The sequence below is a fragment of the Hemitrygon akajei genome, chromosome 12 (assembly GCF_048418815.1).
Source record: "Hemitrygon akajei chromosome 12, sHemAka1.3, whole genome shotgun sequence".
Classification (NCBI taxonomy): Eukaryota; Metazoa; Chordata; class Chondrichthyes; order Myliobatiformes; family Dasyatidae; genus Hemitrygon; species Hemitrygon akajei.
Window position 1 is genome coordinate 65,292,436 of NC_133135.1, and position 26,695 is coordinate 65,319,130.

Here is a 26,695-nt window from a genome sequence, read left to right on the forward strand (position 1 = left end):
ACACCAATGAAGAATCCTACACCTGAGTGTGACAGTATTCCTGAGTCTTTTCTGAGAGTTGTCTGTGGTGAAGACCAAGCTATTGACATGATGAAGGAAGCCCTGAACACTGCCAGAGATAGAGGACCCTTATTGCTGCCCTAAATGCTGACAGCATGATGGGCAGTAGAGAGATAGACCAGTGAGCCTTACTTTAGTGGTGGGCAAATTATTAGAGAAGGTTCTTAGAGGCAGGATTTACGAGTATTTGGAGAAGCATAATCTGATTAGGGATAGTCAGCATGGTTTTGTGAGGGACAGGTTATGCCTCATGAGCCTGACTGAATTCTTTGAGGATGTGACAAAGCACATTGATGAAGGTAGAGCAGTAGATGTTGTGTAACTAGATTTTAGTAAGGTACTTCATGAGGTTACCAATGGTAGGCTCATTCAGGAAGTTCAGAGGGCATGGGATCCAGGGAAATGTGGTTGTGTTGGTCCAGAATTGCCCATAGAAGGCAGAAAGTGGCAGAAGGTAGCAGTGGTTGAAACTTACTCTGCCTGAGATCAGTACCCAGTGTGTTCTGCAGGGATATGCTTCAATAGGTACATTTAATGTCAGAGAAATTATACAATATACATCCTGAAATTCTTTTTCTTTGCAAACATCCAAGAAAACAGAGTGTCCCAAAGAAAGAATGACAGTTAAATGTTAGAACCCCAAATTCCACCCCCCCAGCTTCCCCCCCCCCACGTACAAACAGCAGCAAGGCAACAAACCCCTCTCCAGCCAGCAAATATCAGCACCCTCCACTGAGCACTCGTGTGCAGCAAAGCATTAATAAAGACACAGACTTGCAGTATCTCAAAGACTACTTGTTCACCCCCCTAATAAGGGATAAAGAGGTGACCCTGTTTCACAGCAAGAGGGGAGTCATAACAACTCACTGACTTATGATGTTAAAAGTCTATTGCGTCGCTTTTTCCGAGCTCTGCGACGAGCGAGTGGGCCCCAGGGCTCAGGTCTCTGGACACACAGCCCACAGCAGCTAACTTGCTGCTCCCAGTGTTCTGTGTTCTCCCACAAAGCCTTAGTCAGGGACACCAGCCTTGAATCAGCCCATCTCTAGAGACACAAAAATCTGGCACCCTAAAAGCATGCTAGTCTTTCAAGCTGCGTCTTTGAGATATCAAAGAGTGGCTGGTCAGGAGGCCCTGAGAGCGGGTCCCACTCCCACAAAGATCCAAAGTCAGAATTTAACTCCAGGTCAGGGTCTTCAAAAGAACCTTGAAAAGGAAAAAAGAGATATCAAAGATAGAAATGGAGCTGTTTCCGAAGATGCAAGCAAAGGGGTTGCCATTTAGCACCATCATCACTTTGCTCCACTCTCCAGGACTCATTCTCTTCGTGACTTTTTTAATATATAAATGACTTGGACGAGGAAGTGGCAAGGTGGAGATAAGAAGATTGAAGAAGACACAAAGGCACTGGTGTGGACAGTGTAGATTTTCATTGATAGGATGCATTGCTGGCCTGAGAAGTGGTATTTGGAGTTCAATCCAGAAAAGTGTAAGAGTGAATTTGAAGAATGCGAGGTTAATTGTGTGAAGGAACAGAGGGACCATGGGGTCCATGTCCTTAGATCCCTCAAAGTTGCCATGCAAGTTGATAGAATTGTTAAAACGATGTATGGTGTGTTGGCCTTCGTTAGTTGGGGGACTGAGTTCAAGAGCTGTGACATAATGTTACAACTGGTTTAACCACAGTTAGAATGTTGAATCTGAATCAGCCTTCATACCCCTGCCATAGACAGAAACTTGTAGCAGTGTATTGCACACATAATAACAGCAAGTATATTTTAGAAAATTAAATAGTGATAAAAGAAAGTAAAAAAAAATCGAGGTAGTGTATATGGGTTCGTTGTCCATTAAGAAATCTGATGACAGAGATGAAAAATCTGTTCCTAAAGCACTGGCTCTGTGCCTTGAGGCTCCTGTACATCCTCCTTGATAGTAGTAGTGATGAGAAGAGGGCATGTCCTGGGTGATGGGAGTCCTTAATGATGGGTGTTGCCTTTTTCAGACATTGCTTTTTGAAGATGTCCTCGATGCTGAAGAAGCCAGTGCTGATGATGGAGCTGGCTGAGTTTGCAAAATTCTACTGTTTTTTCCAATCCTGTGCATTGACCCCTCCAAACCAGATGGTGGTGCAACCAGTCAGAATTCTCTCCAGAGTACATCTGTAGAAACTTCAGAGTTCTTGGTGTTATGCCATTTTCCTCAAATTCCTGATGAAATATAGCTGCTGTTGTGCTTTCTCTGTAATTGCATCAATATGTTGGGCCCAGAGTAGATCTTCAGAGATGTTGACACCCAGGAACTTGAAACGGCTCACCCTTTGCACTGCTGATTCCTCAATGAGGACTGGTATGTGATCCCTCGACTTCCCCTTCCTGAAGTAAAGAGTGCAAGATGGTTGTTACAACACCACTCAACCACCTGATCTATCTCACTCTTTTATGCCTCCTCATTGCCATCTGAAATTCTGCCAACATTAGTTGTGCCTTTGTTCAAATTTATAAATGGCGTTCGAGCTGTGCCTAGCCACACAGTCGTGGGTGTAGAGAGAGTGGAGCAGTGGGCTAAGCACGCATTCTTGAAACGCACCAGAGTTGATTGTCATTACTTCTGATTCACATTGACTGTGGCCTCCTGATGAGAAAGTCGAAGATCCAGTTGAATAGAGAGGACCAGGTTTTGGAGCTTATTGATTAGTACTGAGGGTACAATGGTGTTGAACACTGATCTGCAATCAACAAACGGCAGCCTGTCCAGGTGATCCAAGGCTGCGTGGAGAGCCAGTGGGATTGCATCCACTGTAGACCTATTGTGGTGCAGCAGATCCAGGTTCTTTTATTGGCAGGAGTTGGTTCTGGCCATGGCCAATCTCTCAAAGCACTCCAACACAAATAGGATGAAGTGATGACAGGGAGGATGTAAAGGCTTTAGGGAGTGTGCAGAGGAGATTTACCAGGATGCTGTCTGAGTGGAGAGAGCACACCTTGTGAGGAAAGGTTGAACAAGCTAGAGGTTTTCTCTTTGGAATTAAGAAGGATGAGAGGTAATTTGATAGAGGTGTAAAAAATGATAAGAGTTATAGATCAGTGTATAGCCAGAGACACTTTTCTCAGGGCAGAAATGCCTAATGTGAGGAGGCATAATTGTAAGGTGATTGGAGGGAAGAATGAGAGGGATGTCAGAGGTAATTTTTTTTACAGAGTGGTGGGTGCATGAAATACCCTGCCAAGCATTGTGGGTGAGGCAGATACATTAGGGACATTTAAAGAAATTTATAGGTAGGCACACAGAAACATAGAAAACCGACAGCACAATACAGGCCCTTCGGCCCACAAAGCTGTCCGAGCATGTACTTACTTTAGAAACTATCTAGGGTTACCCATAGCCCTCTATTTTTTAAGCTCCATGTGCCTATCCAGGAGTCTCTTAAAAGTCCATGAGTGACAGAAAAATGGAGGGCTATGTAGAAGGGAAGGGGTAAATTGATCTTGGAGTAGGTTAAAAGATCAGCACAGCATTGTGGGCGGACGAGCTTGTGTGGTGCTGTTATGTTCTATAGCTGGGTGAGTCTTAAGGTTTTTCTGACTGGATGATGTTAAATGGGTCAACTGTCCTCAGTGAACCAATTATCATTTAGTGTAGATGTAGAATGTGGTCTCCCTCATCGCTAAGAATTGGGAAACATTTATTTTTAAATCAGGCTTTAGCAGACACTAGATTTATGTTCCCTGATGTAATAAAATGTTGCTCCACTTTCTCAGGAAGCCAAAGGAATTTGCATTTCCCCTTTGACCATTAACAATTTTTATCGATGCACTGTGGAAAACCTCCTATCTGGGCACGTCAGGAGTTGGTATGACAAATGCTCTGCCCTGGCTGCAAGAATTTCCAGAGAGTTGTGGATGCAGCTCAGCGGGCCACCCCTCCCTGGACACTGCTGCCTCAGAAAAGCAAACAACATAATGAAAGACCCCCACCACAACCAGACATTCTGAGTTCTCCCCTTACCCACTGGGCAGAAGGCACAAAAGCCTGAAAGCATGCACCACCAGATGTACGAACAGCTTCGATTCTGCTGTTACAAGACTACTGCAGTATACTATAGCATGATAAGATGGACTTGACCTTGCAACCTCTCTCCCAAATGAACTAAATCTTTTTTACTCTCAGTTTGATGTCGCCAACACTGAACCCCGAGGAGAGCCGCTGATGTGACCTGCTCCTTGGCCATCTCTACGGCTGAAGTACGCAGGTACAGTCACAGTCAGTGACTACAGTGGACAGTCACAAGGCTGTGGGACCAGATGGCATCTCAGGGCCGGTACTCAGGATGTGGGCAGCACAACTGGCAGATGTGTTTACAGATGTTTTTAATCTCTCCCTCTCCCAGTGTAGAGTGCCCTCCTGCTTCAAAGCATCCACCATTGTCCCTGTACCAAAAGAGACCAAGGTAACATGTCTGAACAACTGGCATCCTGTCGCATTCACCTCAATAATAAGCAAATGTTTTGAGAGGCTGGTCAAGGACTACATCTGCAGCACGCTACCACCCACAATGGACCCCGTACAATTCACCTACCGACACAACCGATCGACAGATGACACAATAGCCACAGCTCTACACACCATCCTTACAAATCTGGAGAAGAAGGATGCTTATGTGAGCTATTTTCTTCAGACCAAGGGTGTAGCTATGGGCACTCGCATGGGCCCCAGCTATGCCTGCCCCTTCGTGGGTTATGTGGAACAGTCTATGCTCCAAATCTATACTGGTACTGCTCCCCAACTTTTCCTTCGAAACATTGACGAATACATTGGTGCTGCTTCCTGCACCCATGCTGAGCTCGTCAATTTCATCGACTTTGCCTCTAACTTCCACCCAGCCCTCAAATTCACTTGGTCCATCTCGGACACTTCTCTCCCCTTTCTCGATCTCTCAGTCTCCATCTCTGGAGATAGACTGTCCACTGACATCTTCTATAAATCCACTGACTCCCATAACTACCTTGATTATACCTCTTTCCACCCTGCCAAATGTAAAAATGCTATTCCCTATTCCCAGTTCCTCCATCTCCACCACATCTGCTCCAAGGATGAGGCTTTCTGTTGCAGGACATCCCAAATGTCCTCTTTCTTTAAGAATCGTGGTTTCCCTCCTGCCGTCATCAATGATGCCCTCACCCGCATCTCCTGCATTCCCCGCACTTCGGCCCTCACCCCATCCTCCCGTCACCACAACAGGGACCATGTTCCCCTTGTCCTCACCTACCACCCCACCAGCCTCCGGATCCAACACATTATCCTCCGCAACTTCCGCCACCTTCAACAGGACCCCACCACTAAGCACATCTTTCCCCCTCTACCCCCTCTGCTTTTCACAGGGATCGTTCCCTCCACGACTGCCTGGTCCACATGTCCTTCCCCACAGATCTCCCACCTGGTACTTATCCCTGCAAGCATAAGTGCTACACCTGCCCCTACACCTCCTCTCTTACCACCATTCAGGACCCCAAACAGTCCTTCCAGGTGAGGCAACACTTCACTTGTGAGTCTGTTGGGGTACTCTGTTGTACCCGGTGCTCCCGGTGCGGCCTCCTCTACATCGGCGAGACCCGACACAGATTGGGGGACCGCTTTGTCGAGCACCTCCGCTCCATCCACCATAACAGACGGGATCTCCCGGTTGCCACCCACTTCAACTCTGCTTCACATTCCCATTTGGATATGTCCATACATGGACGCCTGTACTGCCATGATGAGGACAAACTCAGGTTGGAGGAGCAACACCTCATCTACCGTCTGGGTAGTCTCCAGCCCCTTGGCATGAACATCGAATTCTCCAACTTCAGGTAATTCCCTCCCTATCACACTTTCACTCTGCCTCCTCTTCTAGCTGCCTATCACCTCTCTCATGATTCTGCCTTCTTCTACTACCCATAGTGCTTTCCCCTTACATTCCTTCTTCACCTCTCCGGCCTATCCCCTCCCTGCTTCCCCTCCCCCCTCCCAATCTTTCCTCTGATTGGTTTTTCACCTGGCACATTCCACCCTCCCCCCACCTTCTTTATAGGGCCCCTGCCCCTCCTTCTTTAGTCCTGACGAAGGGTCTCAGCCCAAAACGTTGACTGCTCCTTTCAACCGATGCTGCCCGACTTGCTGAGTTCATCCAGCTTGTTTGTACGTGTTTGCTTATGTGAGAATGCTGTTCTTCGACCACAGTTCAGTATTCAACACCATAATTCCCCCCAGGCTCGACCAGAACCTCAGAGACCTCCGCCTTCACCCTGCCTTGTGTAGCTGGATCCTGGACTTCCTGTCAGATCACCAGCAGGTGATAAGAGCGGGCTCCCTCACCTCTGCCTCTCTGACCCTAAACACCGAAGCCCCTTAGGGCTGTGTTCTAACTCCTTTAATCTCCATATACCCACAGCTCCAATCTGCTAATTAAATTTGCTGGCAACTCTACATTGATGGGCCTTATCTCAAATAATAATGGGGCAGCCTATAGAGAAGTCATCACCCTGACACGGTGGTGTCAAGAAAACAACCTCTCCCTCAACGTCACAAAAACAAAGGAGCTGTTGTGGACAAGAGGAAGAATGGAGACAGTACCTCCCTCAATCACAGGACTCTTCAGAGAGTGGTGCAGACAGCCCAGTGCATCTGTAGATGTGAACTTCCCACTATTCAGGACATTTAGATAGACAGATGAATGAAGGATCACTGGGCTCCGAGTCACCCCAACCACAAACTGCTCCAGCTGCTACCATCCAGGAAATGGTGCGGCAGCATAAAAGCCAGGTCCAACAGGCTCCGGGACAGCTTCTTCCACCAGGCCATCAGACTGATTAACTCACACTGAAACAATTGTATTCTATGTTATATTGACTCTCCTGTTGTACATACTATTTATTACAAATGACTATCAATTGCACATTTAGACAGGGACATATCATAAAGATTTTTACTCCTCATGTATGTGAAGGATGTAAAAAATAAAGTCAATTCAATTCAATTCATACCTTGTTATGGCCTTGCATCTTGCTGTCTACCTGCATTGTTTCACTGGACCTCATTGCATGTGTCAATATGAAACCAATTTACTAGGAAGCACTGGTCTAATTCACGTTGATTCCCGGGATGGTGGGACTGTCATATGTTGAAAGATTGGAGTGACTGGGCTTGTATGCACTGGAATTTAGAAGGATGAGAGGGGATCTGATTGAAACATATAAGATTAATAAGGGATGGGACACGCTAGAGGCAGGAAACATGTTCCCGATGTTGGGGGAGACCAGAACCAGAGGCCACAGTTTAAGTATAAGGGGTAGGCCATTTAGAATGGAGTTCAGGAAAGACATTTTCACCCAGAGAGTGGTGGATATGTGGAATGCTCTGCCCCAGAAGGCAGTGGAGGCCAATTCTCTGGATGCTTTCAAGAAAGAGTTAGATAGAGCTCTTAAAGACAGTGGGGAGAGGGCAGGAACGGGGTACTGATTGTTGACGATCAGCCATGATCACATTGAATGGCGGTGCTGGCTCGAAGGGCCAAATGGCCTACTCCTGCACCTATTGTCTATTGTCTGGAATGTATTCCATCCAGTGTATATATCCCATTCCGTGCAGTAATCTCATTAATGAGAATACTCTGCCTAAAACTCACACCAACCTCTCCCTCCTTTATAGTAAGCATAGTAGTTTATTTCAGCAATAGTTGGAAAATAGCCTGGCTTGTTAAGGTCACCAACCCAATTGAGGCAGTCCACGTGATTAAAGTGAAGTAAAGGTAAATATTAACCAGGAATGAAAAGTTTAGGCAGTGAACGTTTTCTGCTGCTCCTTTCTCATCCCTAATCCCCCTCCCAATCACCACTGTACAGCTCCTACCACTTCCCTAATGAATATCCAATGGCTGCCATTGTTCTGTTGGTGGTTGCAAAGGGTGAATGGAAACATGATCCAGCAACAATTGGGAACGTTTTCGGAGATCTTTAACTTTAATCCTGGACAGATCTGGAAATCAGACTGTGAGACCAAACAGTTGACAGACATTTCAAAGAAGGACGGTGAGTGAAATACGTTAGATGCACATGGGAAACAATGGAAATGAGTTCCAAACTTATTTGTTAAGATCGGGGTAGTTTGTTTGGTAAAGTACTGTGTATCAAGGAGTAAATTAAAGATTTTATTAAATTATTCCATTGCAAGGGATTACTTTAAACTCTGGGAAATAACTGCAAAAATTAAGAAAAATATGTCATGTCAAAGGATTCTAAGACAGTGAAACCACTAGTTGGTTCATATTTTATATGAAAATGTAAATTTCAGCCAATTTGTACACCTTGTAATAAGTTTGTTGTATACATTAAAATATGCATAACAGTTGTTATAGGGATTCATTAAGTGCACCCATTCCCTTCCGGACTGAGCTTTAGACTCTCGTCCAGTTGATGTGTACCCATAGATGGTTAGTTTGTGATGTGAGGTACTCTATTGAAACAGAGTCATTCCCCACAAAACATATGCTGGCCTGTTCTACAAAGCCCATAATACATTCAAGATTCAGGATTGCTTAATGTCATTTCCAGTACAAAAGTGTAAAGGAGAACAAAATAATTGTTACTCCAGATCCAATGCAGCACAAAAAAACCACAATAAGAGAAAAGAAAGCCGTAATTAAAAAAAACAATAAATATATATTTAGCTTATATACATAGATTGTATGTCCATAAAGTGCCACAAGGCACAGGAGTGTCTGTACATGAGGTGAGACTGACAAGAAATAATAGAGTAATCATGGTGGTGGGAGGGTGGTGTTGATCAATCTTACTGCTTGAAGAAAGTAACTATTCTGAGTCATGGATAACCATAAGAACTTAAGGCATGGAGCAGAATTAGGGCATCTGTTTCATACATTGTCCTCCATTTCATCATGGCTGATTTATTTTCGCTCTCAACCCCATTCTCCTGCCTTCTCCCCATAACTTTTGATGCCCTAACTAATCAAGAACCTATCAGCATCCACTTTAAATTGACCCACAAAACAGACTCTTTTTTTGCATTTTTAAATCTCCCTTTGACTAAAGACAGTGGTAGGTAAAACTAGCAACAATTTAGAGCAATTTGGAATGTGTACTCTATAAGTGGTGAGTTAGAGAGCAAGAGAGAGAGAGGACACCAGCATTGGTGAAGGCTCATTGACATGAAGCATTAACTGTTTCAACACAGATGCTGCCTGACCTGATACTTTCCTGCAATAATGTTCAGTTTTTTATTTAAAACTAAGTATCTCTAGTTTTCTTTTTACCATTTAATTACAGTTTGATGTTGGTAACCATACACAAAGCCAACATTCGAACATTAGAAAGTTTTTAACAAGAACGTGCCATTCGTCCCAGGAAAACTTGCCAAGTTCCTCTTTACATAGTGTGTTGAAATAACTATTGAATTTAGATTGGAAAGTCTCCAAGGTACTACTTTCAATTACAGTACTAGGTAGTTTGTTCCATGTGTCCACAACTCGCTGTGTAAGGAAGTATTTCCTGATGTTAGTCTGAAATCTTCCCATAACCAGTCTCTACCTATGACTCTGTGTGCTTGATGATGGATTAATTGAAGTAGCAGCTGCCAACCACGTTATTTACACCCTTAATGATTTTGAATGCTTCTATCATGTCTCCTCTCATTCTACATCTACTTAGGCTAAAAAGATTTAATTCTTTCAATCTTTCTTCATAGCTCATACCTGCAGACCTGGAATGAGTCTAGTTGCCCTTCTCTGGGCTGTCTTCAGTGCCTCACATCCCCCACACAATATGGAGACCAAAATTGCACACATCATTCAAAATGTGGCCTCAGAAGTGCATTATACTGCTCAAGGAGAACATCTCTTGACTTGAACTCCACTGAGTGCGTTATATAGCCCAACATTCTATCAGCCTTCCTAATCGCTTCTGTGCATTGTCTAGATGTTGATTGTGATGTGTCTACCAGGACACCTATATTCTTCATATACAGTGTACTTTCTAAATTAAGACACCCCCATTGTTTATTTATATCTAATATATCTATTTCCTATATGTAATATTTTACATTTACTGACATTAAATTTCACCTGCCATTTATTTGACCACTTCTGAATTTTGCTTAGAGCTCACTGTATTGATTCTACTGCCTGAATGTTATCAGCCTGCCCCCCCTAAAACTTTATTTTTCCTGTATTTCTTATATGGCTGTCTTTTCTTCAATAATCTTTTATGTATATAATTTGTTCATTCATGTAGTTGATCTATGGTTTTTATTGCTTCTCCCGACCTTGGGTATGAACATTTCCTACCCTGTGTGTATTACCTCTTTAAATCGACCGCATTGTTCCTCAACTGACTCAACATCAAGCAGTTCCTTCCAGTTTACCTTCTGAAGTCTTTGTCGGATCTGCACAAACATTACCTTTCTGAAATTCAATTTAATGGCTTTGGTTTTTACTGATCTACTCTCGCAAAAAAAAATCTTTGAGACTAACAATGTTATGTCACTTATTCCTGAAGGCTCAGCACCTTCCATACTCAAAATTCTATGCTGCTTGTTACAGAATATCAAATCTAGACAGGCCTCCCCTCTTGTTGGTGCATTAACATACTGGGTCAGAAAGCAATCATTCTATAACTCAATGAATTCACTTCCTGTAATCCATTAGTCACTGGGATCTCCCACTCAATATTTGGGTAATTAAAGTCAGCTATAACTATAACATCACCCTTGGAATTTGTTTCACTGATAGAATTGTTTATTAAAATCACCATCAGGGGGTCTATAACATCAGGGTGTTATTCCTTTGTCCTTATAGCTTTCAATTCTTGCCCACTAAGTCTCGATTCATCTCCTGTCATAAGCAGCTTCATGTTTAAATTCTCTCTTATGTATATGGCTACTCCTCCACCTTTATGATCTTGTCTATCTTTCCTAAGTAAAGTATATCCTTTAATACTGTATTCATCACGATCCTTTGAGGTCATCACGGTTTCAGTTATTGCTATTATATCAAACTTCTACGCACTTGCATCAACCTTCACGTGCAAGTTCACATCGCAATGCGCTGGTAACACTGTGGAAGGTCATCAACGTACTCATGCAAACAGGCTGCAGTCCCTCAAGCAACACAACCTGGAGACTTTCCAATTATGTATCTAGGAAACTGGGGAAGCCTTATGTGCTACAGCTCCAAACCCTGCTCCAGGTTACAGAATTTTCTCCTGCCCCACAACAAACTAGTATATGGAATCCATGAAAGGCTGGCAAAGCACCAACCATTAACGAGGAGGTCTCCTAACAACTTCAGCCTGCTTAATGCCAAGATTAGCCTTACCGAGGAGGATCCGATTATGCATGCTCCAAAACTTCATACCAGTGAATTAATCTGCACCATTAAACAAAGCCGATATACCGATACACAAAAAATACCGGCCGCTATTTTAGTGTGTGTATTAGCTTTATTAAATAAAAAAAGGCTTAAAGGGTGGTCAAAGATACCTCATTATTAAGTCAATAAAATTTTGTGTTTTTACTTATTTCCAGCATCTGCAGATTCACTCGTGTTACAAAACATTCTCTTCTATTTTAGCAAACACTTTGGAGGCCTGGTCCTTCTTAATCCAGGATAGTTACCAGGAAATAATGAATTGGTACTGCAACGTACACGAATGCTGTGAGTCAGGAGACTGTCGGCTAATCAACAACATTACAGGTTTGTAAATGAATTAATTTATAGTCTTATATGAATAGAGGGAGCGACACAGTAAACCTGAGCAGTAAATACCCTATTAATTGTAAGTTGTATGGGCTTTGATTCTGTTTTGTTCATATGATGTGGTGCTTGTTCCTTTCTTTGAGGTGATGTCAGGGACAGGGACAGTTTCCTGTTGACAACCTGCACAGAGAGCCTGAGTGGTCTTACAGACAGACAGCATGAGCTAAGGTCAGTTGGGTTGAACTGGAAATCCACACTGCTTCCACTCATGTTGCCAGCATATCCAGAATACATCTCAAATGGTCCAACCAATTCACTGATCTGAGTTGTCATTTATAAAATGCCTCATAAGACGTTGGAGGAGAATTACTCCATTCAACCCATCGAATCTGCTCTGCCATTTCATCATGGGTGATCCCTGATCCCTCTCAACCCCATACACCTGCCCTCTCACCATATCCTTTGAGGCCCTGACTGATCAGGAAACGATCGACTTCCGCCTTAAATATATCCATGGACTTGGCCTCCACTGCAGTCTGGCTGAGCGTTCCACAGATTCACGACTCTCTAGCTAAAAAATTCCTCCTTACCTCTGTTCTAAAAGGTCGCCCCTCAATTTTGAGGCTGTGCCCTCTACTCCCAGATACCCCCACCACAGGAAACATCCTCTCTACATCCGCCCTCTCTGGTCCTTTCAATATTCAATCTGTTTCAATGAGATCCCCACACATTCTTCTAAATTCCAGTGAGTACAGGCCCAAAGCTGCCAAACACTCCTCATATGTTAACCTCTTCAGTCCTGGAATCATCCTCATGAGCCTCCTCTGGACTCTCTCCAATGACAGCAGATCCTTTCTGAGATAGGGGGCCCAAGACTGTTGACAATACTCCAAATGTGGCCTGACCAGTGTCTTACAAAGCCTTAGCATTATCTCCTTGCTTTTATATTCTATCTCCCTTGAAAATAAATGCCAACTTTCTTTATCACAGACTCGACCTGTAAATTAACCGTCTGGGACTCTTCTTTGTCCCCCATTGTCCCCTCATCAGGATCATTTTCCAGTGGTCCAATATCAAATGTCACCTCCCTTTTACTCTTTATATATAACTGTTTAGTTATCTGTTTTATATTATTGGCTAATTTGCCCTCATATTTCATCTTTTCTCTTATAGTTTTTTAGTTGCCTTTTGTTGCATTTTAAAAACTTCCCAATTATCCAACTTCCAACTCACTTTTGCTAACTTATATATGTCCTTTCCTTGGCTTTTATGCAGTTCTCAACTTCCCTTCTCAGGCACGGTTGCCTACCCCTGCCACTTGAGAACTACAGTACTTCTTCTGTGGGACACACCTATCCTGCGCCTTGTGAACTATTCCCAGAAACTTCAGCCACCTCTGCTCAACCCTCTGATGACAGGGTTGACCAAGTTGAAGTTTCTGTGCTGGCTTATTCCTTTGCTCCTGCAAAAAAGTAGCTGGAAGTTCTTAAGGGGTACATCTACCCTGGAATTTCAAACTATTTCTTGTTTGTTACAGGTTTTGAGTTCATGTGGTAAATAAATACCTCACTATTACCAGAATAATGATGCTTTGAGAAATACATCATTTAGATAGACACCTTAGGAATGGATTCACCTCTGAAGTAGAAGTGGAAAGGTATCTCAAGGTCCGATTTTGTGTTTTCTCACTAGGCCTTAGCCACGACCTGAACATAAAATTACATGGACAGCATCTGGCCAAGGAGGTTGTGATGAAAGCAGTGAAAGGTTTCAGAGTAAACAAAAATCCCGAGAAAGCACTGGCACTTTCCTTCCATGGGTGGTCTGGCACCGGCAAGAACTTTGTGGCAAAAATGATAGCAGACAACCTGTACCGAGATGGACTAAGAAGCGAATGTGTGCATTTCTATATTGCTCACTTCCACTTTCTACACGCCAGCCTGGTTGATTTTTACAAGGTAAGCAGTTCAGAAAGGGCTGATTGGCTCTCTGTCTCCCTCTAACACATTGTATGGCAGCTTATCTGCTTAATCTCACCCAAACCTCAAAGATACGGGCTCTTTCTTGTCTTCGGTATCGTGGGTAGGATTTTCTCTTTGGTAGATAGATAGATAGATAGATAGATACTTTATTCATCCCCATGGGGAAATTCAACTTTTTTTCCAATGTCCCATACACTTGTTGTAGCAAAACTAATTACATACAATACTTAACTCAGTAAAAAATATGATATGCATCTAAATCACTATCTCAAAAAGCATTAATAATAGCTTTTAAAAAGTTCTTAAGTCCTGGCGGTTGAATTGTAAAGCCTAATGGCATTGGGGAGTATTGACCTCTTCATCCTGTCTGAGGAGCATTGCATCGATAGTAACCTGTCGCTGAAACTGCTTCTCTGTCTCTGGATGGTGCTATGTAGAGGATGTTCAGAGTTATCCATAATTGACCGTAGCCTACTCAGCGCCCTTCGCTCAGCTACCGATGTTAAACTCTCCAGTACTTTGCCCACGACAGAGCCCGCCTTCCTTACCAGCTTATTAAGACGTGAGGCGTCCCTCTTCTTAATGCTTCCTCCCCAACACGCCACCACAAAGAAGAGAGCGCTCTCCACAACTGACCTATAGAACATCTTCAGCATCTCACTACAGACATTGAATGACGCCAACCTTCTTAGGAAGTACAGTCGACTCTGTGCCTTCCTGCACAAGGCATCTGTGTTGGCAGTCCAGTCTAGCTTCTCGTCTAACTAAACTCCCAGATACTTGTAGGTCTTAACCTGCTCCACACATTCTCCATTAATGATCACTGGCTCCATATGAGGCCTAGATCTCCTAAAGTCCACCACCATCTCCTTGGTCTTGGTGATATTGAGACGCAGGTAGTTTGAGTTGCACCATATCACAAAGTCCTGTATCAGTTTCCTATACTCCTCCTCCTGTCCATTCCTGACACACCCCACTATGGCCGTGTCATCAGCGAACTTCTGCACATGGCAGGACTCCGAGTTGTATTGGAAGTCTGATGTGTACAGGGTGAACAGGACCGGAGAGAGTACGGTTCCCTGCGGCGCTCCTGTGCTGCTGACCACCGTGTCAGACCTACAGTCTCCCAACCGCACATACTGAGGTCTATCTGTCAAGTAGTCCACTATCCAATCCACCATGTGAGAGTCTACTCCCATCTCCGTTAGTTTCATAGAACTGGAAAAGACAAAAGCTTTCCCATTTCCTAATCTGAACACCGACAGGCTCACAGGAGTTCAGATGAGTTACTCTGATTATTCCACCCTGCATGAGGGTGCATGTTGTAAGCAACATTCCAAAGAAGGAAGACTCATTGATAAAAGGTGGGAATTTTCAGTTATTTGTCTTTTCTTTCAGGCTGAGCTCCAGCAGTTCATTCTGACAGCTGTACAAAAATGCCAACAATCATTGTTCATTTTTGATGAGGCAGAAAATCTGCACCAAGGCCTTATTGATGTCATCAAGCCTTACCTTGACCACCATGACCACGTGAATGGAGTGGACTTCAGAAAGTCTATGTTTATTTTCTTAAGGTAATTTCAAATAGTCATGGAACTTTAAAAAGGCAGGACGCAGGACTATTGGACCCTGCTATTGGAGCTTAAGCCTTACAAAACAATTTTGAAGACAACTGCAAGTTCAATTGGCACCAAAAATGTAACTGTCAAAATCAGAACTGCTCTGCTGTGCTAACCAGGTCTAAGGGAGACCTTTACAGATTCTAGATCTACTGGTGGCATGTTGATCTGCTTTCTTCAAGTGTATTTGGTAGCTTTACGGATATGCTTCCAGTGGGATATCAGCATGAGCTATCTGCATGTGAGCGAAGTGACAATAATCTTAGTTCTGATAAATATTATTTTTAATATATTTAAAGTTTAGATTTTTTCTCTAGCATATGCATTTAGTCTGTTATTCCTGGCTGACTTCAGCCTCTCCATGTTAAGATTAATATACTCTACAGTTACAGTTAGACCATAAGACATGGAGCAGAATTAGGCCATTTGGCCCATCAACTCTGTTCCACCATTTAATAATGGCTGATCCTTTGTTTTCTCCTCCTCAACCCCATTTCCCAGCCTTCTCCCTGTAACTTTTGAAGCCATGTCCAATCAAGAACCTATTAATCTCTGACTTAAATACATCCAATGGCCTGGCCTCCACAACTGCATATGGCAACAAATTTCTACAAATTCACTACCCTCTGGCTAAAGAAATTTCTCCGCTTCTTTGTTTTGAGTGGACGCCCCTCTATCCTGAGCTGTGCCCTCTTGTCTTAGACTCTCCCACCATGGGAAATGTCCTTTCCACATCTACTCTGCCTAGGCCTTTCAACATTCAAAATGTTTTTGTGAGATCCCCCCTCATCCTTCTAAATTCCAGTGAGTACAGACCCAGAGCCATCAAACGTTCTGCGTATGATAACCCTTTCATTCCTGGAATCATCCTTGTGAACCTCCTCTGGACCATTTCCAATGCCAGCTCATCTCTTCTAAGATGAGGAGCCCAAAACTGTTCACTATACTCAAGGTGAGGTCTCACCATTGCCTTATAAAGCCTCAGCATTACATCCCTGCTTTTATACTCTAGACCTCTTGAAATAAATGCTAATATTGTATTTGCCTTCCTCACCACTGACTCAACCTGCAGGTTAACCTTCAGAGTGTTCTGCACAAGGACCCCCAAGTCCCTTTGCATCTCAGATTTTTGGATTCTCTCCCCGTTTAGAAAATAGTCCATACTATTATTATTTCTACTACCAAAGTGCATGACCATGCACTTTCCAACATTGTATATTATTTACCACTTTCTTGCCCATTCTCCTAATCTATCTAAGCCCTTCTGCATCCTACCTGTTTCCTCAACACTACCTGCCCCTCCACCAATCTTCATATCATTTGCAAACTTGGCAACAATGCCATTTATTTCATCATCTAAATCATTTATACACAGCCTAAAAATAAGTGGTCCCTTTACTTTCTCCCTATTGAATTTCAAATTGAACCCAATCATATTGTGATCATTAGTTCCTAAGGGTTCTTTTACCTTAAGCTCCCTAATCGCCTCCAGTTCTTTACATAACACCCAATCCAGGATAGCTGGTCCCTAGTAGGCTCAACAACAAACTGCTCTAAAGCACTATCTCTTAGGCATTCAACAAACTCACTCTAGAGATCCATTACCAACCTAATTTTCCCAATTGATCTGCATGTTAAAATCTCCCATGACTACCATAACATTGCCCTTTTGAGTCGTCTTTTCTACTTCCTGTTGTAATCTGTGGGCCACATCCCAGCCACTGCTGGGAGGCCTGTATATAACTGCCACCAGGGTCCTCTTACCCTTGCAGTTTCTTAACTCAACCCACAAGGATTCAGTATCTTCTGATCCAATGTCACATCTTTCTACTGATTTGATGCCATTCTTTACCATGCCTCCCCCTCTGCCTACCTTCCTATCCTTCTGATATAACGTGTAACCTTGGACATTCAGCTCCCAACTACAACCATCCTTCAGCCACGATTCAGTGATGGCCACAACATCATACCTGGCAATTTGTAATAGTGCAACAAGATCATCCACCTTATTTCTTATACTACACATACTGAGATACAACACCTTGAGTTGTATTTGCTGCCTTTTTTGATTCTGCATCCCTAATGTACTGATACTCACCCTGTTGGCTGCAACTATGTCCCATCACCTGCCTGCCCTTCCTGACAGTCTGACTGCATGCTTTCTTTACTTTTTTACCATCCATCCTACTCTGAGTCCCCTCACTCCGGTTCCCACCCCCTGACAAACTAGTTTAAATGCTCCCCAACAGCTCTAACAAACCTGCCCATGAGAATATTCATCCCCCTCAGGCTCAGGTGCAAGTCGTCACTTTCGAACAGGTCATATCTCCCCCAGAAGAGATCCCAATGATCCAAGAACCTGAAGCCCAGACCCCTGCACCAGTTTCTCAGCAACGCATTTATCTGCCATATCATCCTGTTTTTACCCTCACTGGTATGTGGCACAGGCAGCAATCCAGAAATTACCACCCTGGAGGTCCTGCTTCTTAGCTTTCTACCTAGCTTTCTAAATTCTCTTTTCAGGACCTCTTTGCTTTTCCTTCCTATGTCATTGGTACCAACATGTACGAAGACATTTGGATGCTCTCCCTCCCTCTCCAAAATGTTTTGGATGTGATCTGAGACATCCCTGACCCTGGCACCTGGGAGGCAACATACTATCCAGGTGTCCTGTTCATGTCCACAGAATCTCCTGTCTGTTCCCCTCACTGTTAAGTCTCCTATCACTACCTCTCTCTTCTTCTCTCTCTTTCCCTTCTGCACCACGGACCCATGCTCAATGCCTGTAACCCAGTTGCCATGGCGTCCCCTGGGAGATCATCCCCCAAAAAAGTATCCAAAGTGGTTTGCTTATTTTTGAGGGGAATGGTCACAGGTGTGTTATGTGTAAAGGTTAATATAACCTGAGCTGGTTGCAAGGTAATTCCAGGTAACTTTTAAGCAGATGAACGTACTGTAGCTCTGTGGCTCTGAGTGTCTACATGTTTAACGTGCTATACTGTAACTGAATGACTGTATTCCATGTTCTGTTGGATTTAGGGAAAAGGCTTTCAGCTACAGTATTATTTAGACAATTCCTCGTTTCATACTTTTTACAGTAAACAGAATCAAAGCAAATGACCTCAAAATTGCACAAATCAGTATCTCTGAATAGCTATCAGCCTTGACAGGTGGTAACTGCCAACTCAAATCAAACTCATGATTGGTAAATGTTGCACAAAGATCAAATAGTAAAGTTTCAATGTCACAACGTTATTTAAAAATCTGTAGATGTGGAACTACACCGATCAATGTCATTGTAACTGATAGTGTGTGTTGCCCAGATAACCTGAGTTATGACCCATTCTCTCTAGAGACATCCAGTAGAATGTCGTGTCCTGAAGTAGTTGCACATCTATTAGATTTTGCGTTGTCTTGCCTGACTATAACGTAAACTCCTCCCGACTAACTAAAGAAGATCTCAGCTGAGGCAGCAGGGAGGAATTCAATGACTCCTGTAGGGAAATTAAAGAGTGAGGAATTTGACTGAATATCCAAACCGTGCAAACTGTTGCACGCAACCCATCAGAGCGTAGTGGGAAAGGAAGAAAACCAACATGCAGCTGCAAGAGAATGAGTGTATGAAAATGCAGCCAAAGGGTTAAATTCCCTAGTGACGAGATAGGCAGGTTTAGGAATACAGGCAAGAAACACAGGACAAATGTTCAGCCATTAACCAAAGAGCTTGGAGGGAGGTGCAGAGTTCAAATGAGTTGGACAACTTCAGTCTTTGTGCGGTACTTAAGGTCGTCGAGAGAGTCATCAAAACAAAGGCCAGCAATGTAGGAGTTGAAGAGTTCAGGCAAGCGATGAGGTTAAGGAGTGTGAGGCAAACAGCTAAGATAGAGATTAAGTTAATGAAACGGGAGCTTCTGAGGTTGGAAAAGTTAAGAAAGGAAGGATGGCATCAAAGTAGGGGCTGAAGGCATTATTGCATTGGAGGTGTAAAGCCAAGATCAGCGCTTAGCATACTGGAAAGCAAATGCTTGTGCGTGAATCACAAAAGGTTGGTTTGCAGGTGCAGCAGGCTATCAAGAAGACAAATGGAATGTTGACCTTCATTGCTAGAGGAATTGAACTCAAGAGTAGGGAGGTTATTCTGCAACTACACAGGGTACTGGTGAGGCCTCACCTGGAGTACTGTGTGCAGTTCTGGTTTCCTTACTTGAGGAAGGCTACACTGACTTTAGAAGCAGTGCAGAGGAGGTTCACCAGGTTGATTCCAGAGATGAGGGGGTTAGACTCTGAGGAGAGTTTGAGTCGCCTGGGACTGTACTCACTGGAATTCAGAAGAATGAGAGGAGATCTTATAGGATTATATTAAATTATGAAAGGAATAGATAAGATAGAGGCAGGGAAATTGTTTCCACTGGCAGGTGACAATAGAACTAGGGGACATAGCCTCAAGATTTGAGGGAGTAGATTTATGGTAGAGATGAGGAGGAACTGCTTGTCCCAGAGTGTGGTGAATCTGTGGAATTCACTGCTAAAGAAGCAGTGGAGGCTACCTCAGTAAATATATTTCAGACAAGTTTGGATAGACTTTTGCATAGTAGTGGAATTAAGGATTATGAGGAAAAGGCAGGTAGGTGGAGATGAGTCCATGACCAGATGAGCCATGATCTTATTGAAAGGCAGAGCAGGCTCAATGGGTTAGATGGCCTGCTCCTGCTCCTATTTCTAATGCTCTTATGTTCTAAATGGCCATTGAGACATGAGCTACAGATACAAACCAAAGAGGAAAGTCTTTGTCATGTGGTAGCTGAACCAAGAATAGTTGTGGTTATCATTAATAAAGGTGCAAAGGTGGTCAGGCAACAAAGTAGTATTGTTGAGTGATATTGGAATACCATTAACACATGATTGTGTTAGCATACAGACAGAAGGTAACGGCACACTTGTGAATATTGATAGCAAATGTTGTTTTGGCCAGCTATCTATCATCGTTTTGATGAGAAAGCTGTATAAATCCTAGTAAAAGTGAAAATGGCTTTCTGCTTTCATCCTGGGGTTTCTACAATCTGTCAACATTCAGTGACATGGTCAAATTAATCCTGGAAGGAATCTTAGAAAAGCACAAAGGGTCAGAACACAGATATAGAGGAAGCTTTGAGGAAAATGACCAGCCGCTTTGCAGTGGCAAAGAATGGGGCTGTGGTAGGGAACTGGAGGGAGAGGACGGTCTTGGAGGTCCCAGCACACCAGAATCAGAACCTAGGATCTATTTCTACTGCCGGATCAAAGTAGAACTCCAGCAAATGTATTTGGAGAAATCAGCTACTGCTGACTAGACTGTCAAGTCCTGGATTTTATACTTGTCTGCCAGAGCATTTACGAATAAGGAAAAATACCTTCAGCTCTTACCACATCACATTGTGCAACTGTACAGGGGTCCTAAAGGCAGCTTGCCAGGCAACTGAGTTTGTCTTGTCGGAAAAAAATTTTTTTTATTTTGGAACAGAAGATCTAGGTTAATTTTCTATCCAGACATTGCTCAAGTACATGAGTTTAGAATACAGTAAAGTTTACAATTCATAAACTGAAGTGATGGGTTATTGACTTTTAAGTGCAAGTCTGCAGAATTGAAATCAATGTAATAGTCAGACACAAGTGGAAACCTTTGGCCATTTATTGACACAGGATGGACTCTGAGCAGTGTGAAGATACATCATTCTTGCTATATTGAACAGGCATTCCACAGGCACGTACACCAACCAGAGAATCTGAAAGGCATTACAGTAAATCCCATAAATCCTGGCCAGAGGCTTTGGATACTGGTGTCAGGGTAAAAAGTGGATTGAAGGTTTCAGGGAGGAAATATTTGCCTCAGAGGTGGAGAAATTCCTGCACTATCATTGTGAATCTTTACGGTCCTCTAATTTTGAGGACTGGATTATTCAAGATATTTGAATTTGTGAACATTTAGTGGGGTGCTGTTTGTGATGTTGAACTTGAAGGGAAGTGCTGATCTTATTCTACTATTCATTTTCTGAAAGTTATTATCCACCATGGTTACAAATGCAAAACCCAGAAGTGAATACTATTATGAAACTGAAGCTAATTTATAACTGATAGAAAGATGGGCAAATTAAATGTTCCAAATGGCTTAAAACTTTCTTGAACATTTTTGCCTTTTCCCATTTATTGAATATTTAATGTCAAACCAATTATAAATAAAATGAAAATATAAAGAACTTTCATAAAATTTTGGATTCGATTCCACATTTCTGCTGGGCTAGTATCTTGTTGCTGAATTAATGTACAAGCAAGGTGAATTCCTGATACCAACTTTTTGTTTAGTTGTATCCAATACTAATTCCCTAAAAACATTTCTCCACTCTAGTAATATCGGAGGAAGGTCTATAAGCAGGGTGGTATTAGAAAACTGGCGAGCAGGACGAGATCGAGAGGAGATTACGATGGAAGACTTGGAATATCAGATCCGAAGAGAGGTTGCAACGTCAAAAGGTAATTCACATTAGAAGCACACAGTTAGGAATGGGGTCCTTTCGGCCCACTGTATTCATGCTAATCAACAAACGCCAATCTATTTTACTTGCACTTTCCGAGTAATGGTTGGCTAGCATGAACCTTGCAGCTTTCTGTGCTATAGTATTTCAAGAATTCCTCTAAAAAAGAACTTAAACGCTGTGGGAGACTCGGCCTCTACCTTCACTTCAGACAGTGCATCCTCTGGGTAGAAAAAAATTCAAATTCTCTCTCAGTCTCCCACCCAAAACCCTTGCCTTCTGATTGTAGATGCCTCAGCCACAGGGGAAGAGTTTCTCACCATCTGCTCTACCTACACTCCTCATAAATTTGTACTCTTCAGTCAGATTCCCCTTCCCTTTCCAACTTCATTGAAAGCCTATCAAGTCTCTACATGTAATTCATCTCAAGCAACATCCTGGCAAATCTCTCCAGCGTAGTCACATTTTCATGGCCCAGAACTGTAGACAACACCAGCTGTGACTTAACTAACATTCTATTTGTTAAGTCAGAACCTCCCTGCCCTTGAGTTCCATGGCCTAGCTAAAGGCAGCATGTATCCCGTGTTGGGAAGATGTGGGATAAATAAGAGGACAATGGGATAGCTAAGAAACACCATGAAATGGAATAATGGAAGGTGTAATGAACAAGAAAGATTTTTAGATGGAAATCTGGTGAAGAGATGGAAAAGGCCACGAGGGCATATTTTAGACAACAAAAGTGGTTTTGTTTGATGCTTTCACAGTCAACTTAAGAGTAGAAATAAATACAAACACTAACTACTCATCAGCAACAATACCATAATTTAATTATGCTTAAGACAATAAATGCCAACAATCATGCAAGTGACTTGTATGCATCTTCCCACTATCAGGCAAGGTCAGCATCATAACTGCAGTCATGGATGTTAATGGTGGAACTGGTATAATGAGACAGTGTTTTTGAAATTCTTCATTCCATGAATGAAACAGTAGCATTCAAACAAGTTGCTAATGGCATATGCAATGGCAGAAATAAAGAATTCATGCTTCTTGTGTTCATTTTTAGGTGGCTTTGCACGTAGTGGCCTTGTGGCTGAGAATCTCATCGACTTCTTCATTCCCTTCTTACCTCTGGAGTACAAGCATGTTAAATTATGTGTACGTGATGCTCTTCATTCCAGAGGAATCAAGTACAACATGGATATCCTGGATGAAGTGGCGAAGGGAATGCTGTATTTTCCAAAGGAGGAAAACCTGTTCTCAGCCCAGGGCTGTAAGTCGGTCTCGCAGCGGGTCAATCTCTTTCTGCCCTGAAGCAGAAGAGTTCAGGAAACCACTTGTTGCGACACGTTGTTCCCCTACAGACCACGTCACTTTCTCGTTGCACGGTAGCTGTTGCCTTCTAGCACCTGGGAGATGGAAATCTGACCCAAGCAACAGGGAAGAAAGGTAACCTTTAAGAAATTAAGAAGCAAAACTGCCACCCAGTTTCCTGGCTTTCTTGTGAAACTTGCCTGCATCCTTGACCATCGTCGTAATCCGTACTTGACTGTTACTGGGTGTTGTGGATCCACTGATGTGCAAACCTAGTTTGTATAAATCATGAAGATAAGGATTGTACCAATGATGGAACTTCTCCATTTTATTAATGTTGTTCTTCACCAGCAGCTCTTCAACCATTTAGATCTAACATTGACCCGTTGCGAGACCGATTTACAGCCCTGGGCTAACTTCTCTAAATGGAGGTGAGGTTACCTGGCATGGCAAAATACACAGAACTTGCAAGTGACTGCAGAAACCAGAATCTGGAGCAACAGACAAGCTGCTTGAGGATTTGTTTGACCCAAAACATCAATAGTTCCTTCCCCTGGCCCAGTCCACTCATAGATGCTGCTCAACTCCACTGAGTTCCTCTAGCCGACTTGTATTTCTCCTTCACTACTTCTTTCTGCTGATAGAGTTACCAACCTTTCCCCTAGGAATTGTTGGCCATGTCCTGCTTGGTACAGCAGATTATAAATGATAAAATATTAATAAAATACTTTATAGGCTGCAATATAAAACACTGGCAAGAGTGATGAATGCAATATACTAGATTTGTTCCGTATGACACTGAATTCCAAGTGTCTTTTAATTAAATGTCAAATTTAGAAATTTCTGTACATTAAACTAAAATTTACAAATCAGATACTGATAATACTGCAACTGCAGCATTGATCCTTAACCTTCCGAACCTTTTGGTAACAATTGATAAATGTTTAGTTTCCTCAAATGTTCATTATATATTGGTGTAGCTCTCATGTGTTTTTGTCCAGAACATCTCTCACAGTGGTCCCCTTTCTTTTTGGATCTATCCTTTGTTCTTGTTTCTCATCTGTGTAATAGCTCTTGGGGAAAAATATACCAAAGCACGGGTTGTCCAAGGAGAGGTATAATAAGATCAGGCTCGACGTCCATCAGCTTAGTCCAGGTTAACTTCAAGATTATTGAACTATCTGGTCCCTGCTCCTAAAACATATTCTTACTGATTCCATGCCTTTTAACTTCAGACTCATATTTATTATATCTGATATATGATGTGGTTTGTTGTTTTGGAATAGCAGTACAGTGCAAGATACAAAAGAAAAACAAATTACCAAAAAATAAATAAAAAACTGCAAAAAAAAAGGAATAATGTTTTAGTGTTTTTGGACCTTTCAGAAATATGATGGCAGAGAGAAATAAGCTGTTTCTAAATAATTGAATGTGAATCTTCAGGCTCCTATACCTCCCTCACCCCCCAAATGTTAGTAATGAGAAGAAGGCATATCCCAGCTCATAAGGGTACTTAATAATGTGTCCCCTTCTTAAGGTGCTGCCACTTGAAGATGTTCTTGATGATGGGGAGGGTTGTGCTTGTGATTGAGATGGCGAAGTCTATAACCCTCTGCAGCCTCTTACAATCCTGCACTGGAATCTCCGTCCTAGGCTGCGATGCAACCAGTCATACTAGTCTCCATTGTATATCTATGAGACCATAAGATATAGGAGCAGATTTAGGCCATTTGACCATTTGAATCTGCTCTGCCATTTCACCATTGCTGATCCATTTTCCCTCTCAGCCCCAATCTCTTTCTTTTCCCCAGATCCCTTTATGCCCTGACTAATCAAGAATCTATCAATCTCTGCCTTAAATATTACAAAGCGCTCGGCCTCCATACCAACCTGTGGCAACAAATTCTACAGATTCACCACACTCTGGTTAAAAATATTCCTCCACATCTCCATTCTAAAAGGACATCTCTCTATTCTGATGGTGTGTCCTCTGGTTTTAGACTCTCCCATCATAGGAAACACCCCTCCACATCCACGCTATCAAGACCTTTCACCATTCGATTGGTTTCAATTAGGTCACCCCCATACTTTTTGAACTCTGGGGAGTACTGGCCAAGAGCCATCAAACACTCCTCATAGGACAAGCCTTTCGATTCCAGAATCACTTCATGAACCTTCTTTGAACCCTCTCCAAAGTCAGCACATCATGTCTTAGGTAAGGGGCCTAAAACTGCTCACAATGCTCCAAGTGAGGCCTCACCAGTGCTTTATAAAGCCTCGACATTACATCCTCGCTTTTATATTCTAGTCCTCTTGAAATGAATGCTGACATGGCATTGGCCTTCTACACCACTGACTCAATGAGCAAATTAACCTTTAAACAGTCCTGCAATGAGAACTCCCAAGTCCCTTTACTCCTCAGATTTTCAAATTTTCTCTCCATTTACAAAATAATCTACACTTTTATTTCTTCTCCCAAAGTGCCCGGCAATACATTTCTTGACACTGTATTCCATCTGCCACTTCCTTGACCATTCGCCTAATCTGTCTAAATCCCTGTGTAGCCTCTCTACTTCCTCACTGGGGTAGAACAGAAGCATAATGGTTGGCACATCGCTTTAAGTACAGGCAATCAGGGTTCAATTTCTGACACTACCAGTAAGGAGTTTCTACTTTCTCCCTGTGACCGCGTGGGTTTCTACCATCTGTTTCAAATTCCTCCCACTGACCAAAGACGTACTGGTTGCAAGGTTACTTGGTCATTGTATATTATCCTGTGATTAGGCTCGGGTTAAATTGGGGGATTTTTGGGCAGCGTGGCTCAAACGGCCTATTCCACACTGTATCTCAATAAAATAAAATTAAAATTAATAAAGTTTAAAAATAAAAACTACTTGCCCCTCCACCTATTTCCGTATCATCCGCAAACATCAATTCTATCATCCAAGTCATTGACACATAACGTAAAAAGAAGTGATCCTAACACAGACCCCTGTGTAACCCACTAGTAACCGGAAGCTAACCAGAAGAGGTTTTGTTCCCACTCTTTGCCTCCTACCAATCAGCAACTGCTTTATCCATGAGTTCTTAACTTGTTAAGCAACCTCATGTGTGGCACCTTGTCAAAGGCCTTCTGAAAATCCAAGTACATAACTTCCACCAGTTCTCCTTTGTCTATCCTGCTTATTATTTCTTCAATGAATTCCAACAGATTTGTCAGGCAAGATTTTTCCTTAAGCAAACCATTATCATGTGCGTCCAAGTACCCCGAAACCACATCTTTAACAATTGACTCCAACATCTTCCCAACCACAGACTAATTGGCCTATAATTTCCTTTCTCCTGCCTCCCTCCTTTCTTGAATAAGAGAGTGACATTTGCAGTTTTTCAGTCCTCTGGAACCATGCCAGAGTCTATTGATTCTTGAAAGATCATTACTAATGCCTCCACAATCTCTTCAGCCACCTC

The 26,695-nt window shown here is 42.7% G+C and overlaps 1 protein-coding gene across 1 annotated transcript; it reads left to right on the top strand.

The window, feature by feature from the left end:
- The first annotated feature begins 7,868 nt into the window (after positions 1-7,868).
- tor3a (torsin family 3, member A) lies at positions 7,869-26,062 on the top strand. The gene is made up of 6 exons (XM_073063310.1): positions 7,869-8,123; positions 11,678-11,800; positions 13,496-13,761; positions 15,184-15,359; positions 21,787-21,911; positions 22,980-26,062. Exons 1-6 carry the CDS (start codon positions 7,955-7,957, stop codon positions 23,225-23,227), a joined length of 1,107 nt encoding a protein of 368 aa, XP_072919411.1. The 5' UTR covers positions 7,869-7,954; the 3' UTR covers positions 23,228-26,062.
- The last annotated feature ends 633 nt before the right edge of the window (positions 26,063-26,695 follow it).

Excerpts from the sequence above, each read along its gene's own strand:
- tor3a (XM_073063310.1), top strand. The coding sequence starts at position 7,955 with ATGAATATCCAATGGCTGCCATTGTTCTGTTGGTGGTTGCAAAGGGTG. Across the intron at positions 8,124-11,677 it reads AGACATTTCAAAGAAGGACG|CAAACACTTTGGAGGCCTGG; the intron begins GTGAGTGAAATA and ends CTTCTATTTTAG. Across the intron at positions 13,762-15,183 it reads GCCTGGTTGATTTTTACAAG|GCTGAGCTCCAGCAGTTCAT; the intron begins GTAAGCAGTTCA and ends CTTTTCTTTCAG.